At 44.4% G+C, this 20,336-nt stretch overlaps 2 protein-coding genes across 3 annotated transcripts in view; one reads left to right on the top strand and one right to left on the bottom strand.

The window, feature by feature from the left end:
* Positions 1-691, bottom strand: part of mmp16b (matrix metallopeptidase 16b (membrane-inserted)) — a 33,202-nt gene extending 32,511 nt beyond the window's left edge. For both annotated transcript variants that reach the window (XM_076981453.1, XM_076981454.1), the window contains exon 1: positions 285-691. In XM_076981453.1, the coding sequence (XP_076837568.1) occupies positions 285-404 (120 nt within the window). In that variant the 5' untranslated portion in view covers positions 405-691. The remainder of the gene's footprint in view (positions 1-284) is intronic.
* Positions 692-7,100: 6,409 nt separating this feature from the next.
* Positions 7,101-20,336, top strand: part of egfra (epidermal growth factor receptor a (erythroblastic leukemia viral (v-erb-b) oncogene homolog, avian)) — a 37,729-nt gene continuing 24,493 nt past the window's right edge. The window contains exon 1 of the mRNA XM_076982098.1: positions 7,101-7,379. Within this exon, the coding sequence (XP_076838213.1) occupies positions 7,301-7,379 (79 nt within the window). The 5' untranslated portion in view covers positions 7,101-7,300. The remainder of the gene's footprint in view (positions 7,380-20,336) is intronic.

Genomic DNA, 20,336 nt, shown 5'->3' with positions numbered 1-20,336 from the left:
TTCTGCAGCCGACTGGGGTTGGGAGTGGGGGGGGGGGGACAATATAGAATAGAATAGAAATAGAAATAGATGTTGTCCTCTGTGCCCTGACGGTAGCTTCGAATTCCTTGACAGATAATTCAGAGAATTAGGCGATGATGAACAAAAATGTGGTCTTTATCTAGAAGTCATCGCTACGCTGTGTATTCCCGTAGGGGGAACTGAAATACAATTCCGCTTTAACATTATATTGATAAAATGACCAGGAGATGCTGAGAAGAATCATTACGCTGGGCCAGTCTTACCTCGGCACTGAAATCATCTTCTCCGACTGAAGACACCATCCAAAATGACAAATGTAGCCATAGCAGTCCTCCGAATAAATATTCCAGTCTTCGTCTTTCTGGCAAAAACGCAAGGTTCATGTTTGTGGATTAAATGGTTGTTCCCAAATCAAGGACGACTTTTTTTTTCAATCCGCGTGCGTCAGATGTGCTAAGCGAGTGGCATTTTGGACCAGGATAGAGCGACCCGCGCGCGAGAGAAGAGCGTCTGCAAATAGTTCTGATGGAATCTTACTGCTCAGACACATTCCTAACAGGATGTGAGATGCGCCGCTATTTTGACACATCGCTCTTGCTTTGGACAGTCACCTCGCAGCGGGCAGGCTGGCTTTCTCTATGTACCAGCATCCCTTGGCGTGAGCGTTGGTGATAACGCTGGTTCGGCGCCTGCGCTGTGATCCTCTACAATCTCTCTCATCCGATTGGCACCACTCCCCCTTTCGCAGCGTTCAGGGCTTCCATTCTGAATCTGTCAATTCATAAATAGGAGGGACAGGAGACGTGTTTCCTTGATGGACACGTATTGACACGCGCTATTTTTAACCATTCGAGTAAATTGGTTATGCAAATTAGCAGCATGTTTATTGCCATGGAGTGCTTCACTGCCCTATTTCACGAAACAATAAATCAGTGTGATGTAAGATATGAGGCCGGATGTGGAATATTAACAACCTGTTAACAAAGTTGTCATCCATCATAACTTTTTAATAATTTCCCATTGTAGTCTTACTCATATTCCCGGAGATCACAATCACCGCGAGATGGTGGTGTTTCACTGGCCGAAAGGCAAAGAGAAGAGCGGTAGATCACATCGAAGGGCAGACTTTGAAGATAAAATGAATCAATTATATATATATATATATAATATATAATATATATATATATATATATATATATATATATATATATATATATATATATATATATATATATATATATATATATAATAGAATATTACGGTAAGTTGGACGTTGGACTATAGATCTCAGTTAATTACTGTAATTCATTAATTGATTTGGTTCTATTCAGTAGAAACATTTATTTATTCAAGAATCCATATAAATCCTGAGGTTTGTTTACCATGTAACTTGCCTGAAGCTTTAACATAATGTGAAAAATATAAAATTTTAAACATGATACAGTAATAGGCAACAGACTATGAGAATCCAATAATTCATTTACCACGGTAAGGCAATATAATTCAGTTCAGTTCAATACAAATTCCAAATCTGTAAAAAAAATGCCTTTGTGCTAAATCAGCCTTGTGCACAAGTGAAATATGTGTGTAGATCTGCTAAGAGTAAGGGAGTGTGTGTAAATGTATGGTGTGTGTCTGCATGCATGCTTGAGTGTATGCATACGTAAGTGTGTGTAGGTGTTATGTGTGCACATGTACGTGTGTGTGTGTGTGTGTGTGTGTGTGTGTGAGTGTGTGTGTGCAAAATATGCAGCCTTATTTTCACAGCCAAAGCTGGCAAACCTATTTTCAAATAGGCTACATGTAAAGTTCATGTAATATAATAATATACAAAATAATGTTGGCCAAGATAAAGCAGTCTTTATGTTTGCTTTTAATATATGACATATCATTGAATGCATGAGGCTTATCACTATCAGAATTGAAGTGAATACTGAGCAAGGCGCTAGCAACACCAAGGTCACGGGGTCGAGCCCCATGAAACACGACGGCTGCGATACTGGAATACATATGCAAACCGCGATAGGAAGCGTGACATACGAGCGATATACGAGCCATTACGTTAATTGAAATGACAGCTTGTCATCTATATAGATCGCTTGATTAGATCTGAGATTAGATCTACAGGACATAACCCGTACAATATGCTTCACTCTACAGGCTCGCAAGATGTAGATGATGGCATTGGCCTTCCACTGTTGGCACCAGGTTCATATTGTGTAAATATGATCAAAAGAGTCATATAATCAGTTTATAATCAGCAGACATTCGTGTTTTTATTCATTTGTTGTAGATCCCTGAGAATAGAGGCCAGCCATTAACATGTGCATTAAAAATACAGTTTTGTGAATTATCTACAGCAAAGGTATTAATGATATAGCGCTAGTTTCCCAAGAACAATTGATAAACAGCATGAAACTGCAGAGCTGTGTTCGGGGACTTTAAAAGAACAAGAAATACTGCGATCAAAGCTTTAGGCCCAGAGTGCGGATTAAAACTATACAAGCAACACCAATTACAGCAGAGAGGGGGGCAATCAATTATACCTCCGAGCTCTTCCGCGCCTACTTCATGGGAACACGAATTAATCCGTTTCACACATTGAACAGGAGAGATGAGAACGAAGACCATAGATGCTCGCGCTACTCACGCTATTAATAACGAGCAATTTTGATACAAGCCCAAGGTTTTCATTTTCGCACGGCGAGAGCACGCGCCAGGCAGGGGGAAGGGGGGGGGGGGGGCTCATGCACATTTCAATTTTGATATCAGCGGCGAGATCGAGCACCAGGCACCGGGCAATTTTAAGGACGATTTTCCCTTTCGGCTACAATTTGAATGACATTCTAATTTACCGCGATATGTTGCTCTTCTGCTGGATTTCGTTCATGCTTTAATTTATTTATTCACATGTCACAACACACTCGTGAGTGTTTTGCAGTTCGCATCTTTTGGGTGTAAGGTCGTCACACCCACGGAGTAAAGACAGAACATCGTGTTCAGAAGGAATACGTGATTGGAGGTCATTTTAGGGCACCGAATATGTCATGACCTAAACTCTGGATCTCAGAACTACACTCTGAGTTTCTTAAGCTGCGCTCCGGAGTATTTACTGTTTAGCCAGGACAGAAACCATGACGACATGCACGCTCGGGCAAGTGTGTCTTGGCAACAGTCATCGGGCCTGTTGAGTAACTTTGCATCTGAAATGATTAAATCAAGTGTGCAGAATACAGAACGTCTCTCGCTTCTCTTCAGATTATTTCATAACACGATCGAACAGTCACGTGATCTGAAAGATCACTATTACCAGTGCGATGCGCTTTACCTCAACCACCGCCGTTTCCATTTACATATTGGCCCTATAATGCAAAACAAATACTTGCTGGTTGTTATGACGCATCTGGCTTATGACACATCATTTTGTAGAGTAAGCCGTAAGTACTTAAGGGCCCCTGGCGTCGCCAAAGCCTCTTTTGCAACTCTATTAGCTAAAACCTGCCTAGAAACATGCAACACGACTGCAGGTGAATTTGTGAGGCAAAACGAAACAGCAAATAATTAATCACGTGTTCCCAATGTTTAAAAAAAAAAGGGGGGGGGGGGCACACGAGACTTGTGCACGGACTTGTGAACCCGGTCCCAGTGCGCTACAGTAGTGACAGTCTCTTCCTTGTGTTTTTGGAAGCCTCCCCAGCTGACCAGCTGGACTCTGTCATGCGAGATCAAAGCATGCCGCTTGTGTCTAAGACGCCTCTCGCGCCGGCGAATCGCACTCCATTCCTTCTGCATCAACAAACAACTTAATTACTTCCAATCCTCGCCCGACGGCGGACTCGGCCGCCGACGTTTGTGTCGTAAACGTGCGAGGGGGCAGCCCCGGAATCTTTTGTACGTCGATGGATTGTTGTTTAGGTCAGAGAAGGATGCTGTTTTTGTGATCGAAAAATGCTGGACCATCAACCCCATAGGACTGAATAATTCAGCACGCCCAGATGGCACCCTTGAACTGTCTCTTGAACCCTGCAACATATGTGTGTGTGTGTGTGTGTGTGTGTGTGTGTGTGTGTGTGTGTGTGTGTGTGTGTGTGTCATGCATGCGTCCGTGTGTTTGTTTGTGGGGTTGTTTTGTTTTCTTGTGGAGGGGCTGCATGTGTGCATTACGCTGTTCATACAGTCATCCACTATCTTCTGGGCGTGTCCCAGGTGTTTGGGTTGTGGTGTAGCATCTATCTATCGTTCCGCTGTTATCCCACTCATCCACCAACCTTCCTTCCTTCACACATCCTTTCTTTTAGCGCAGAGAGCTAAGCAGAAGACAGCCACAGGCCAGGATCAGCGCAGGGCCCAGTTCGGCGGGGGATGGGCGGGGAGGGAGCCTCGCAGTAGAGCAGATCTCACACAGCTGGGATTATAATAAGATTATAATCTTTTCAAATTCTAGATGTGCACATGTTTCTTCTCTGATCTCTGATCTTGCTGGAAAGAGAACGGTCTATGATGGAGGACCATTGTTCAAACCTCTGCTGTTATGTTCCACAGTGAAAATCTGTTTGGGATATGATAGCACATATTTGTTATTATGGCACAAAAACCTCGTGTTAACAGCTGTTCTGAAACATGTCCAACTTGGACAAGTTGTTTTGTTTTTTTTTTCTTTCACATTCTCATTACTCATACACTGAAGTCATTCAGGAATCAGTCGTCAACATCAGTAACCTTCACAGATTCATACCTGTGATGTCTTCATATTTTCCATTTCCTGGTTGCCTGGAATCCTGCCAATTAGTATGTTACGTCACAAAATTATTATTCGTTAGAACTTGTGAGGGAAATTTGCTAATGTCATTGTGACCTAATAGGGTATTTAAAGCTATATTATATCAAATGTCTAGTTTGAACCCACTGTGTCTTGAAACATCTATTTGATGCCTTTTTTGGGAAGTTCAACTTCCAAACACATTTGGAATGTGAACAGAGAGGCAAAGAAATACAATAAAAACTCTCCCGTCCACAGACTGTGAAGCAACTAAATGACTGTGACATTTTCCATGAGGGTTGTCAGTACATCAGTGGCTGGTTCTCCAGCACTTTGGAGTTAGCCGAGGATGTTGTTAAGGACAACATGCCCCCGAAAAGCTGCCTTCGTTGTTTCCCAAATCCCTGTTTCGGCACCACCTCCTCATCGCTCCAAAAACCCAAACTATACCTTTAACTTTCAGAGCCGCATGCCTTTTAACCGTTCCTGCTATACTGCACATGTGCGGTAGCTATCAGTCACTGGTCCGAACCCATCGAAACCTCATATCTTGTGCTAGTGCCACCGACTGAGGCATATGTTTCCCGTAATGCAATAACAACTCATAGAAATGACTGGAGAAATATGAGGTCCTTCATCCGTGTCCCCGCACAGTCTAGCTGGAGGCATTATCAAGATTTGTGTCCTGCTTGGCTTTCCGTAATGACCACTGTGGAACACCCACAAATTAATGCGCACCATTGCTGTGTTACAGGTTACGTACCATCAGAGCCCTGAACGGCATTATTGTGAGAAAACCATGTGTGTTTACACTGTAACACGCTAGAGTAAACACACACTTGTGCTCCCTGACCACAGGGGTAATTTCACGAAATGAATAAATTTAATTACATTAAATCAAATCTAAACAAACAAACAAATAGACTGCTTGTTCTATGTACACACTGACACACAAGACTGTAATTGTGCCCGTATACAGGTATTATAAACATGTTATTGAGCAATTGAACTTTACCAGTAAAAACATTTTAGTCCTTCCTTTTTCATGTGAATTACCAGTGGATATTCAATGACTTGAGCCCAGGATGTTTGATGAATAACATTATTTCACAACCAATGGTGGTACCGTTTGCTCAGGTATCTTCTTGGAATGAGAAAGCTGGTAAAACCATATTGTGAAACGTTTGAGGACCTGAGCCTTGGTCTGATATGACATAGGGCCTGTAGCCAAAAAACTCAATGATGTGGAAAGTTTCAGTCTGTTTTTTTTTTTTTTTTTTTTTTTTTACAGTTTTATTAAAAGGAATATTTACTAACATTATCATATATTTATTCTGCACAGCCGTTCTAAAAATAGTAAGCAGTAAACATCCTGAGCAAAGTAGTAAAATAACAACACACTGTCCCATTCCATATATATATATATATATATATATATATATATATATATATATATATATATATATATATATATATATATATATATATAAAGAGAGAGAGGGAGAGAGAGAGAATAGATAGATAGATAGATAGATAGATAGATAGATAGATAGATAGATAGATAGATAGATAGATAGATAGATAGATAGATAGAAAATGAATATATCCCTTAATGTATGTTATTGTCAATCAGTTTTTTAGAACTGGTTGTTTTTTTTCTATTAGAAATTTTTATTTTGGAATTTCCATTAGACTAGAAGACAGCAAAGTGTATCAAAGTGTGTAACTTGACATCGTTGGATGGATATGTCGGATGAAGATGTATAAATACATAAAAGGATGACACAAAGGCACACAATACTACTTTACATACATTATTCACCAGACTCCGCTAAACAGCCAAACTTAGAGCAAGTGTCATAGCGCAGGAAGTTTGCGCTGTGGCTGTCGCGCGCCCCTTTACGGGGATTCTTCCGTCCCTGAATCACTGCTTGGCAACCGTGAGCGCCTAAACCAGCAGTGCCACGTTTCTCGAGCAGTTCACGCACAAACGTGACAATCCAGTTAAAACGCTCCAACAGCAAATGCGTTGGTACAGCCTAAACGAATCGGAAGGCCGTAGAAAAGTGTTAATCCAATGAAGGTGTCAAGTTAACACGGCAGACTGTGGTGCTTTCACAACACACACATTTGGAGAATATGAGCGCTTCGCCTTTTTAAAGTCACCAGTTCCCAATCTCGGGAGGAATTCGGCCACTTACCGGCAGTACCGTACCGGCTGTGCTGGTCTACCTTTTCTCTTCTTTTGTCTCCCTCCCTCCTATTGACGTCACACAGAGAAGAGAGAGAGAGAGAGAGAGAGAGAGAGAGAGAGAGAGAGAGAGAGAGAGGGTTACTCTCACTTGCTGCGATTTGCGAAAGCCAAGAAGGAGCTGTCAAAGTTTTAAGGCGAGACGGGTTTCAAGACCTAAACCAACCTGGCGCGACAAACTTTAAACTATGCTCACTAAGAAGCCATATAATTATGTAGCAACCAAATAATCTCTCGTGAAACTAGTTGAAAAGAGTCAAAGAAACGAAATGGCAAGCTTAACTGAAGCCGGATTCATTTTTGCAGTTCTCATTTACTTTGGCTTGTGCGCAACGCCGGAAAAGAAAGGTATGGATGTTTTCAAAGTAGTGTGCGATGTTATGCTGTTGTTTGAATGTTTGCGGGGACTTCTAGGGTTAGAGAAGCGCGTCTGGTCGTAGGAGCCCGTGTTCACGGTAGACTGGAGCTGTCTGGCGCACGTAGACTTGGAGGGGAATGTCGGACATGCCATAGCGGTGTCTGGCGTTCCTTGGAGATGTGCAGTCTTGTGAAACCGCGTTCAGCGTGGGAAAACTGCGGAAGTTTCTGCCTGTCCCACACAGGACTGCTGAAAGAAACGTAGATACAATGGTTCCCCAGTTTGCACTTTTTACTTTCTACAGGCTAAATGAAATGTGTGAGGGTTTGCTCTCCAAGGATGAAACGTTTCTAAAAATGTAGAAAGCAGTTCTGTGTGTGACGATTGTGAGACTTGGTAATAGAGCCAGGTGGACACCTCACATGGGCTATACAGCCCACCCAAACTGCACTTAGGAGTTTTACGTTATTTTATAAAAAAAAAAAATTAATGTAGCATTTAAATTGTAATTCATATTTGTACTTTTTATTAACTATTTTCAAATTTGTGGTTGGTGAGCCTTGAACTACATCTAAATGTCTGAATTTGAATTCAAGCCTTTTGTATCCAAAATGTGCTTGACTTTTGAATCCTGCTAAGCCTAACATTGTCGTGAAGCAAACTAACGGAATAAACGGTTAATATAGTGTTAATTGGTCTATTTACTGCAATTATGCAGTTGTGTTTACTGCTGAGTGTTTATTTACAAAGTCTCAATAATTCAGCGTGTTAGCTGGGTCAACTATGGGGTGCCCTCTCTGTAAACAGTGGCTTGTGCCAATCACGACAGATGGGACACACACAAATCAGTTTATTACAGTCTGCTTGTTCCTTTGGACACACTCTGATGCAGAATTAAATTCAAGCCAGGACAGGCACTGCCTTTAGATTGCTTTATGGTAAACGCTTCCAAATTGCTTACTGTGATTCAGTGTTTGTTTTGCAGTATTCCTCCCAGTTTTGTCAGGTAGGATCGGCGATGAAAGGCTGTCTTTCCACAAGCAAGATGTAAGAAGTTTTTGTTAATTCATTCTAAAGGGCTTCTAAAGGACCCATGTGATGATATGAGTACAGACAGAGGGAAAACCAGACCACACACATAAAAATGGAAGGCAATACATAATTATCCACCAAAAGAATGCATTGAGCATAAACTTTGTGCCAAATTTTTGTTATAATTTTTAAAATAATATTTATGTTTCTCTCTGGGTCTTTGCCCACACAGCGGCAAATGTTTCAATACAGCCCCAATTCTATGTGTATTGACCAGCCCACAATGGTTCCCCACACGACAAGACTCATTTAAACTGTGTTCTTCAAGGAACAGGGAGCAAGCGATTGGTTAACCAGAAAAAGACGACGACACTCAAAACCCGACAGCCACACGGTTAATTAAAAACAACACGTGCCCGCTTTGTTTGGTCTCCTCCAGAGTGCCAGTGTGATGTGTCCTCAGAGGGGTGCCATACCAGGGCAGAACAAACAGGTCAGGTGTGTCTGTTCTTCCACAGAGGTCAGACCGGGTCCCTGTAGATTTGCACTTGCTGCTCCGTTCGCCACGGAAGGTCAGGAGCACGGGGGGTCGCTATCGGAAAGCTCTGCGCCCTGTTTAGTCTTGCTTCGGTATTCTTTCGGCTCTTCGGATAAACCTTGGCCGACGTGGCCCGTTTTATCTCCCTCTGAGAAGCGCCACGTCCCGGCTTTTTCATAACTGATCTCGGTTATCGGGGCCTTGTTGTTTTAGGGTCGAGGTGCACTGATGGAGAGTCCTCTCCCCCCTCCCCCCTTTCCCATACTCTGTGTGTGGTGCCTATTCGTTTGTTTAGGCGGGCCGGACGGATCCGACTTTGGCTTGCTGGACCTCTGGAATGCCAATGTCAGCATGTCAGGCTTTTCCCGAAACCGAGCTTTCAACCCAGACCCATTATGCAGCGCCTCTACAGCCCTGGCGATCCCGTGGTGTGCTGTTGTCAGTAAAATCTGCAGTGGATGGATTAACAACCTTCTTGTTTTAAACATTTTGCCATTCACATGTAGTAGGTGTAGTTGGCAAAGTTCCTTAGAGTGGCATTGATTTGTAAATGAGATCTGGTCAGCTTTATTCAGTGTGAGGTCAGTATGTGTCATGAAGCCATTGGTGAGCATTAGCGCAACTGAATCCGTCGAAAGCCTGTCTCAACGAGCCTCCGGTTGGACCGGTGTGCAACGAATCATAACAAATCTGGTGTTTGTGAGCTTAAAGACAGCTCTTCCAAATATTTCGGTACAGCTAAACCAAACAGGCAGCGTGCGCTAGGCGCTTGCTTATAAAGATGAGAGGCGGCCCCGCATGAGGCTCGTGCGAGGGGCTTCACTACGCCGGCCGCACCAGCGAAACCCACGACCTTCATTTACATTAATGCAGTCATTGTTACTGCCGTGTTTCCTGCGTGCGCCGGTGCGGACTGCAGCTCCGTCGGGATCCTGGCAGTCGGGCGGTTGATGAGTTGTTCTTTCTTTCTTTTTTATTCGTTTTTTTTCTTCCTTTCTTTGCTCTGGTCCTGGTCGGAGGCAGATGTTTCTGTTATGCATGATTTGTCCCTCACACGCTCATTATACAAGAACACCCGGACTCTCTAGCCAAAGCTAGCATCTTGTGAATATATATATAAAAAAACTGCCTACCTGTGAAACCAAGGCCAAAGCTCCTAATTTGTCAAAAGATGAATTTCTGAGTTTGTCAGCAGTTCTTATAAAAACAGACTGCTTTCCTGGGAGCCTAATTCTTCACTAAAAAAAGAGTCTCAGTGCAGACTTTCCAGTGGCAGCATAAATGCAGCCTAAGACCAGGTTGGTGCTGCTGCATGCATTAATGAATGTGATATTGTGCAAAATATAAATGATGTCGAAATTGAAAGCTACAGACAGCATGTAGGATTCCGGTGGGCTGTCAGAGAGAGTCATTTTACCACCTTGTGTGTGTGTGTGTGTGTGTGTGTGGTTCAAACTAGCTTCACAGACATTTCCTCTTAACAATTTATGTTCCCAATCCGACATTTAGCGGAAGATCAGTGGACGATAATCAAGTTTTACTCCGCAGAGGTCTGCTATCTCCTTCTAGATTGAAAAGCCATCAGCCATCTTCTCATTTCCGACAGTAATGGTGAAAGAGGTTCTAGTCTTGCCGCTGTCGCCCTCGAGGGACCTGAATTCATTTTCTCGCTGACGCCATGCATGGGGAACCCATCAGACTTTTAGTGCTCCCCTCTGCACGATGAAGGTCGGATTCTATGACACGCTTTTTGAGCGCCGTTCCCGTTCCCTCTGCAGGAAACGGGACAGGAACGGTTCCAAAACGGAAGAGCGTTGCAGAAAGTAATCAGTTGTTGGGTCCAAGTCCGTCCATCTGGAGCGTTTATGCATCTAACAGCAGTGCATTAGGGCAGGCGGGGTTTTTTTTCATCTGTTTAACGATTTAACAGTGGTCAGCGCTGCCTTTCCGTGACTGTGCGGCTTCGACGCCCGTTTGCCAAATTAAGCCGCGCATCTTTGTGAGCTAAATAACTACTGACATAATCAAAATGGTCACAGAGGGATGGTCTGGCCACGTTTTAGCCCGCGGCCCTCAAAACGAAGTCCCAAGTCTACTGTCTGTTGGAGTACATGTTTAACATGTCATCTGTGTGTTACGGAGTTAATTGTTGACTGCTTTTTGTAAGATAACTGTGGGATTAACGGCTAGTTTTAGCGTCATCCCTCAGGAGTCAGCTCCGCTCGCTTAGAATACTCTTGTTGATTTGTGGGCCTCAAATCATTTGTTTACAGAATTTGGCTATGCACTCGAGCATCTGCCCACTGTGTAAACAGAGGTTATCAAGCCGGCGTGTGCCACATCGTGTCAGTCTTGGCCTCCGAACAAACTACAGTCGGCCCGATGCAAACAATAGGAAGACTGCACTTTATCTGGAGAGATAAACGGAAGACCTTGAAAAGAGGAGTGTGTTAAGAGCCCCTCAGCCCACCACTCTCTCTCTCTCTCTGTGTTTCTTTCTCACTCTCTTCCACTGGATATCTCCCTGTCTCCTGAAAAACACCTACACCGTTTGCACACCCCCGCCGTCATTTTCCTTCGCCCGGCTCTCTCATCCGTGATATCTTTTAACTTTATGCCCCTTCGTCAACTCCATTTTCCTCCCTGCGTGGCCTCCTCTCCCAACCCTTCCTCCTCCTACGCCACACCTACTGTTCCGCCGTTCGTCCGAGGCACTCCTTCAGATTTCGTTACCGGAGCCCTCCCTCGGGGGTGTGCCGGAACCTTCCACCGGCATGGCTGTTATCGCCGCCCCGTCACAGAGTGTTGGCGAAACCGCCCTGACCAGTACCTCTTCCCTATCGTTGGACTTGCCAGCCCCACATCTGGAGAGGAGACACACCTGCAGATTCATTTGGGAGCACTGGCAGAATGAGTCTTGCCCCCCCCCAACCACCCCCCCTTATGATATTGAGGGCTCTTTAATTGACGCGGAGCAGTGAAGTTTTAGTACTTCTGCCCTGTGCTGAGAGCGTGACTCAATCACCAGGGTGTCGCATTCCAAGCTGTTCTTGCCATTTGCAGTAATGAAGCACCTCTAACAGTATGGCCACTATGAAATGACATTGAGTGGGACGGAAATGGCCAGAATCCATTTAGGACAGGACACCATTATTCTCTTGAGCAATCTGTCTGCTCTGTATTATAGACTATGGACCATTTTGTTTTTCATTTTTGCTTGTTGTCTAGATATTAAATTATTGTCTTTCCTGTTATGCTTGTACAATCTAATATTTCTTCAGTTTTTTTTCTGCTGTTTTTTTTTCTGATAACTAAAACGCTGAAACGTTTAACTTTTATTCTCCATGACAGGTCAAACAACCCTGGACAGTTGCATTCACCATTTGTTTGGAAACCTGTGAATGCAAAGGTCCCCTGAAACTTAAAATAGTTCCCGGTAGCAGTGAGCGTCATGGGCATTATAACCTTTCCATGATCAAGTGGACCACTGTGGTGGAAAGAGACCTTGGAATCCAGTCTGGAAAAACCCAACTTTCCCAGCACAACCTTCACATCTCATTAGTTGTGCAACATGTGAGCAGCTCTGAGCACCTTCCATTGTGCAGCATCCAATCTTCCGTTTGTTGTTAACTGATGAAGCCAGAGTGCGTGGTTCTCACGTGTGGTTCTCGCGCGTTTGGTACTCACATGTTTGGTTCTCATGTGTGGTTCTCACGTGTTTGGTTCTCATGTGTGGTTCTCACGTGTGGTACTCACGTGTGGTTCTCATGTGTTTGGTTCTCACGTGTGGTTCTCACATGTGGTCCTCGCATGTGGTTCTTATGTGTTTGTTTCTCACATGTGGTTCTCACGTGTGGTTCTCGGGCATTTGGTTCTCACATGTTTGGTTCTCACGTGTGGTTCTCACGTGTTTGATTCTCATGTGTGGTTCTCACGTGTGGTTCTCATATGTGTTTGGTTCTCGCGTGTGCTTCTCACGTGTGGTCCTCGCGTGTGGTTCTCATCGTTTGGTTCTCACGTGTGGTTCTCACGTGTGGTCCTCGCGTGTGGTTCTCATGTGTTTGGTTCTCACATGTAGTTCTCACGTGTGGTTCTCACGCGTGGTTCTTTAGCTGTGCCATCTTGCAGTGATGCTGCCGTCCCCCTTCCTGAGTTTCAGTCTATTCGCATTTTTTGCTGTTGCTGCTGCATAATTATGCTGGAAGGCGCCGCTTTTAACGGGGTTTCAGCTAGTCTCTCGATGTACCATAGATAGTCACAGACCATGGCTAAATCTTTGACTCAACGTGTACTCTAGTTATTGTGCACACACTGCCAGGATCACATACCAAGGAATGACTCAGATTTGTCCATTTTCAGCACTGGAGAGATAAAATAAAAATGGCCAGATATCCCACAGGTCTGGAGCTGTATGTCCACTGTGGAGACATATTCTCAAGAATAGTTTTGAAAGTGGATTTTCAGTGGAAATTGGCATTTCTTTGGTATATTTAGCAATTGTTGGAGAAAACAAAACATTGAGAGGCAGACTGACAGTTCTGGGCCAGGAGAACCTGACAGTCATGCACACGCATGCTCGTGCATGAAGACACACACACAGACACACACACAGACACACACACACACACACAGACACACACACACACACACACACACACGTGCACACTTGAAACCTTAATATAGTCAATGCAATCAATTATTTTTTTGTCCTAGAACACAAAGGTGGTGTTGGACAAGTGTGTTTCTCACACTATAGGTGTAACATAGGATGAGGTGTAACATAAGGTGTAAGATAACCTTATTCTAGTGGACACCTCAGGCCTGTCTATCCACCTTGTGCAGACAGACACACCACGTTTCAGCTCTTCAAAATAAAGAGCTGAATTTCCCCCACTGGATACTAGCACGAGTTAAATACTCCCCCATCGCCAACGTGGACTTGTGTATATATATTAAAGTGTCTGTTTGGTAAGAGTGTCTGGGTAATGTGAATTGTAATAGTGCCACTCCTCTAAATCACGCGTTTAGGATGTTCTGTAGTTGTAAAACACGCTGAACCGTGTCGGTTCAAGTCCTGGTTATTTTTGCCTGCTGCACAATACGTGGGGGGACGGAAAGACGGCGTGTCAAACACATGTTGCGAAAGCAAAACTGATACGCGTCGTGATCTTCCTGACCCAGATATGGCCAGCTTTAGTTACCCACCTTTCCCGAGACGGGCAGCGATAAGCATCTGGGATCTCCTTATCGCTGGCTTTCCCGACTAGTGACAACATGCAGAGGCTGTTATCTATAGCGCCCCAACCATCGCCCCGCAGAGGAGCAAAATGTGGGTACGACGGTCGGCGAACTTCTTCGAGTACTTTTCGCTGCATATGTTGCCTCTTGGGGGAACGTGGTATCTGCTTTTTGCATGAACTAGTGTGTGCTGGAGAACCGAGCCCAAGATCGTGTTTCTTTTAGTAATATCTGCGCACCGACAGATAGTGTCAGACAAAGGCACTGCTGTTGTAGAAACGGAGCTGTGTTTAGTCTACAGATAAATCACAGCGCAGAAGACTGTCCGTCTCCACTTCAAGGCCTCGGGGTATAAGCAAGACACCGTGCTGTTGTTAATTTTGTGAAACAGTAGCTGTACATATTGTTAAGCTACCTAAGCTACAAAATGGCAGAGCCTGCAAGAACATATCCAATATGAGGAAATCATTAGACCACGGTTAAATTAAACAGGGTGATTGTTTATTACCTCTTGTCAGTCATGTAAAGGGCCCTTTGGACTCAGAAATAGTTCAGTTTTCTAGCTTAGATCCTTGGAAAATAAGTTCAAAGTGTTCTGTCTCAGTCCATGTTTTAATTCCTCTTACTGAGAACCGGACCTTTCCAGAAAACCAGTGTGCGTGTGTGGCAGCTGTGCTGTGGACAAAGTAAGGGAGAGAGACAGAGAAAAGGAGAGAAACAGAGAAAGGGAGAGAGACAGAGAAAAGGGGAGAGCAAGAAAGCGCGCGTCTTTCAGCTTCACCAAAGAAAAAGGCCGGGACCTGTACAGAGTACACACTACCCATCTCACAAAAGAGGCTTTATTCTTAGGTTAACTTTGAAATAGGATTACGAGACAGGCCAAACAGAATTTTGTGGTAAAACACACTGCATCCTACGAATAACCCAGTTCTATGCCCTACTAAAAGAGAGTTTGAAGCTAAGTAAAGGTACCTACAAAATCTTCCTGTGCAAGATCGTACACATTTCAGCAGTATGTAGGTGTATGTCTGTGTTGGGAGGAAGCTGATTCACTCTAATGCGTTCTCTTCATCCCAAAGACAAACAACACTAATTTGGTTATTAGAGCAAGCTTCCTTCTCCATAATTAAGAGATGTGTCATTTCATTTGTCAATATGATCTGATTAAGTCCAGTAATATTTAATAGATATATCACCAGTTGCTCACATTCTGACATCCTTTACCACAAACACAAAACACAAAAGGCCTTACAAGACATTACTGAGCATTGTCTCCCTTAAAGCTAAACATGCAGACACACACACACACACACACACACACACGCGCACACACACACACACACACACACACACACACACACACACACACACACACTAAACAAGCTAAACAAAAGGTGGCATGGAGCACAAAGGCTGTTTCTGGCCTCAACTCCTGCAGGGCAGCGAGAGGGCACTGGTCTTTTGTGCAGTACTGACTAGGCAAGTTAACAGCTGAATGATGGCAAGAGTCCAAGAATAAGAGCAAAAGGAGTCTGAAAAAACATTCCATCCATATACTTTTCAGATATTGAAAATACATGTTTATCTCAGAATCTACGGTGAAACTGGATACAGCACCAATAAAACTACAGACATTTAAATACACTTGTTTATCCAAATCTAAAAAAAATATCCTTTAGGTACAATCGGCTTCTGGAACATTCCAAATTCTGGCACTCCCTAAACACTTTGGTAACAGGGACAGAGGTTACGTTTTTGTGAAATTCCACAAGACAATGTAAAGCTTGTTTATGTTAGTCACAGAGATGGGTGTATGTGCAACGCAGAGGTTAGTTCTGATCCTGAATCTGTTCACCTGCTTCTAATCCTCTGCACTGCAGAACTTGGTTCTTTGGGATCATCTTACAAATCTAACTGGACTTATGGAACCGGGCAGTCAGCTGACTCGCATACCCAGATGCATTTATTAAAGGAAAGCACCAAACAGTACTCACAAGTAAGCGTTAGAAAAGGGGCCGGGGGGGTGCAAACACTGGACAAACGGTTTGCACAGTTGATGTTTATTCCTTCTGAGTGACCAGAAGGTGGAGGAAATGAGAAATCATCTCCACACGAACATAAACAGGGACCTGGGTGTTCGATACGATTGCACAAACAATGCGGCAATGCCCAAGAAGTCCACGGCGTGTGCCTCTCTCACGAGATATAGATCTTCCCTTGGACGTAGCTGGTCGTATTACCGTGACGACAAAGCTTTTTGTTTCTGCAGCACTTGGAGACGGATTTGAAAGTGTATCCAGGCTGTTGACTTTGAAGGGAGTTCCCACAGTTAGGTAAGAAGCAAGCTGATCGAAAAAGAGGCGACCAGTGCCAGTGTCCACCACAGCCAATAGGTGGAGAAACCTTCCAGGGAAATGACTACATTTCCCACCGGGTTTAAACCTGGAGAGGGTCCAGCCTGTGAGATTAACTGCTTTGCTGTCCTCGGGACACTGTAATTTAAGCCTTGGTAGAGGCCGATTATAAACACGACGCTTGGAATTTTTAATATACAGGCTCTTGTTTCAGCATTATGACAGGCTCTGCGACAGCTTCATGTAATCACTGGCATGGAAAATAACCCACAGCTCAGAGGATTCACGAGTGCTTTGAGGGTGGAGAGCACGAGCATGCTCGTGAGATTGTGTTGTCATATTGGCTGGCCTGAACTATGTGTGGAATCTGATGCAAAAACGAGGGTGGAATTGGCACTTTAACTCGGCACGGCCAAAAGTGCCCAAATGGCTGGTTTCTCTCAGTTTAAGAACCGTGGTTTCTCTCAGTTTAATCACTTCTTTGTGATTCCCAGGCTCTCGCAGGGTGTTGTTTACAATCACCATGGCACTGAATATGACTTCAAGTGAGGCAATCAGACAAGTTTTCAGATGTGTTAAATTTTGGATGAGCGCTCACTGGAGCATGATTAATAGTGAATATAACCCATCTCGGGTCACGCTAGCTGCTCACGGACAGACACGGTGTTCCGGTTTTATGCAACGCCGCGCCTGCTTTCGTGAGCTCATTCCTTGGCACCTGCCGGTTATTTCCATCATGCACCTTGAGCGGCGGAACCTGTCGGAGCTCGCCTCGGGCGGGACCCTTCGAGGCACGGGCCCCTACGGCCGCGGACGTGTGTAGGGTCAGAGTGGAAACGCTGGAGCTGCACAGAGAGGAACATCTGTTCCCAAAAGCAGTGACGTCGTTCGGCTGCACTAGGCGAGCGGGACGAGCGCGTTGCTGTTTTGCGTGTCAATTAAGAACAACTTAATAGTAGCATGAAATGACTTTTCATGCTCGTTTCCGTTCAAAATCATTTGTTTGAACAGGAGAAATTGGTCGTTTAGCTAGCAATTAACCACGCGTACGAGCAGGACTGGGAGTGGTGCTGCAGATGGTTCGGCCAAGAAAGTCGTTATTAAGTAACGCATGTTTATTAGAAACAGTGAATCTTGGCTCCAGATCCTTTTCCCACTAGACTCTTAAGCGATGCATTCTAGATCTTTTATTTCATCGATTTTTTAACCAAATCCAGGAAGTCCTGAAGAAAGCGGGCGTCTCTCTCCTTCCGTCTCATCTCACTGGGTTTCAAGGAACCTCCTCTTATATTTAAAATGAAGAGAGATTTAAACACTCATGTCCAGCTTTCATGGCTTCAGGGGATGAAGGAAGAGACGAAAGTGACTCTGTGTTTGAACTGAGGGGGTGGCCTTAAAACAACTGGCTTGTATTGCGATCGGACCGTCAGACAAGCAGAATCATTGTATCTAGGGGTGCCACATCCTGTGGCTGTCTGATCTCATGTCTATCGCAATCAGACAGTGACGGGCAAACGATCAGACTCCTTTAGGGCGTCAACATCTTGCTCTCCGCCCTGAGAGATGCTGTACATGTTTCGACTCTGAAATCAGACGGACATCTGGGTCTGATTAAGCCACTTCCTTTTTGAGTTTGTCACATGACCTACGGTGGGGGGAGTGGCCGGGCTGGGCCGGACTCTTGGCCCATAGCCGGCGTTTCGCTCGTTGTTTCTTCCTGTGTCATCTCCAAGTCGCGAGAGGACGTTGCGGAAAAACGATCGGTCGTGCCATGGACGAACCTGGGAACATGATACGGGGCTCGTCACCCCACTGTTGCAAAACCATGTGTCGGCTAACCAGCTGAAGTCAGAGCGAGTAGTCCGGGCTTGCGTACTGCACTCTGACAGGAGAGACTTATTCATTTCCCATGTGTCATAATATGTGAAGCGGGGAGAGTGAGTGTGAGCGTGTGCTGACTAACTGTGTCGAGACAGCACACAGGAACCTCACGCTGCTGTTCATCACTTTTGGACGTTCACTCATTCAGTCCCTGTTTTATTCATCATGCCATGAAGCTGACCAGCTCTCTCTCTTTAACTGCTCACCAAGAAATTCTGGAAATTCTAGAGTGAAACATTTCGATGAGCCAGCCTCGTCGAAGGGAGTGGGTGAAGCTGAGAATAGGTGTCTTACCCACATGCTCCCGCCTGGTTCTCCGAGCGGGAAAAACTTTGGGAACGTTCAAAGCCCAAGGGGGGATTCCCAAAAGCCAGCTGGCTTAACCCCCCCCCCCCCCCCCCCCCCTCTCTCTCTCTCTCTCTGCGCCTGGAATGATTTGTGAAACATGTGGGTTTCTCCAGCCTCTGCCCGAAACTCTTCCCCCAGAGTGAGGAACTGGTGGTGGACGGGGGGAGAATGCCTCTGGAGGTCGTCTTCTTCGGATCCGCCCCCTCCTTCTTCTTCGTCCCGCCTCTCCCACTTCCTGTGTGAGTGACAGGAGGAGCGAGGGCGTGTATGCTGTGGGCGTGCAGCAGGACTCTGGTGGAGATTGTGGGGTGGTGTTTCTTTCAGAGACAAACAGCCTGTGTTAAAACGTTCACGTGAGGCTTTTCCCACCCTTTGCTAATTAAAAAAAACAGACGCATTGCCCTGATTGAGGAGACAGGAGGATATTATCATGTTAGGATGCCTAATGATTGAGACTTATTACAGAGCTTTTTTAAAACTGTGTAAAAAGTAATGAAACGTTAGAAACGTTAGTTAGGTGGAGCAAAAATTTATCATAATTTCACAGTTTTCTCAGCTGGTTCAACAACCATTTTACAGAAACTGATTTCTGTTGATCATTAGAGTTGTCCTTACCTTGAACATATGTGTTCAACTACCTTCAGCAGCTGCCATGAGACTGACAGTTATACGCTCTGTCCAATAATCTGCCCTTAAATCGTTGTGATAAAGTGGTAAACACTATGCAATGCGTCAATGCATACTCAATCACAAACACTATAATGTAGAGTGACAGTCGCAATCAGGGTCTGTCGATACGAGATGTGAACTGTATATGCCCTTGCAAACACATGGGTTTGGGCAGATCCCACAGTCCTTTGGTCAGTCAAATGTTTAGAGCAACTGTGATCAGAGACAGAGGTTCTCTCTTTTACACATAAACCAATAGCAAGAGACTGCCTTCTCTTCTGGGTTGCATTTCACAAAGCCTTACTGAAGCAAAATGTATGACCATATCATCTGTCAGTAAAAACAAGACATTCACTGAAATGAATCTGCCACTAAGTCTGTATTTCTCTCAGTGTAATGACTAAGACTTATGGCTACACACATATACACACACACCAGTGATCACATTAGCAATTCAAAGGGTAATTGATCCAAATACCATGGACATGCACGTTTATTCACACAACATACACCAAGACCGATGAGCTCCTGCTCACACCTAAATTTAATCCCACAGACACAAAATCATGAAAGATGATGCACATTTGCAGTGTAGAAAACTTCATTATTACTTTCAATTGTGTGCAAAGTTAGCATACACATGTAAGACTAATGCTAACTTTACATGTTCTGATGGGATCTTTTGCCAGCATTCCAGCAACTGGCCTCAGGATAAACAGCTAAACTGAAGATTTACACGGGCTTGTTAAGCGAGTCTTTCCAAGGGGGATAAACATTTGCCTCAGATTTGGTCCTTATTTGTCTTTGTACTTGGATAGCTACAGGAAAGAGCAAGAGCACATAGCAATAGGTCAGTCTTTCTCTTTTTTCATAAACAAGAGTATGAG

Source organism: Brachyhypopomus gauderio, chromosome 19, assembly GCF_052324685.1.
Source record: "Brachyhypopomus gauderio isolate BG-103 chromosome 19, BGAUD_0.2, whole genome shotgun sequence".
NCBI lineage: Eukaryota > Metazoa > Chordata > Actinopteri > Gymnotiformes > Hypopomidae > Brachyhypopomus > Brachyhypopomus gauderio.
This window is presented reverse-complemented; position numbering and strand designations above follow the sequence as displayed.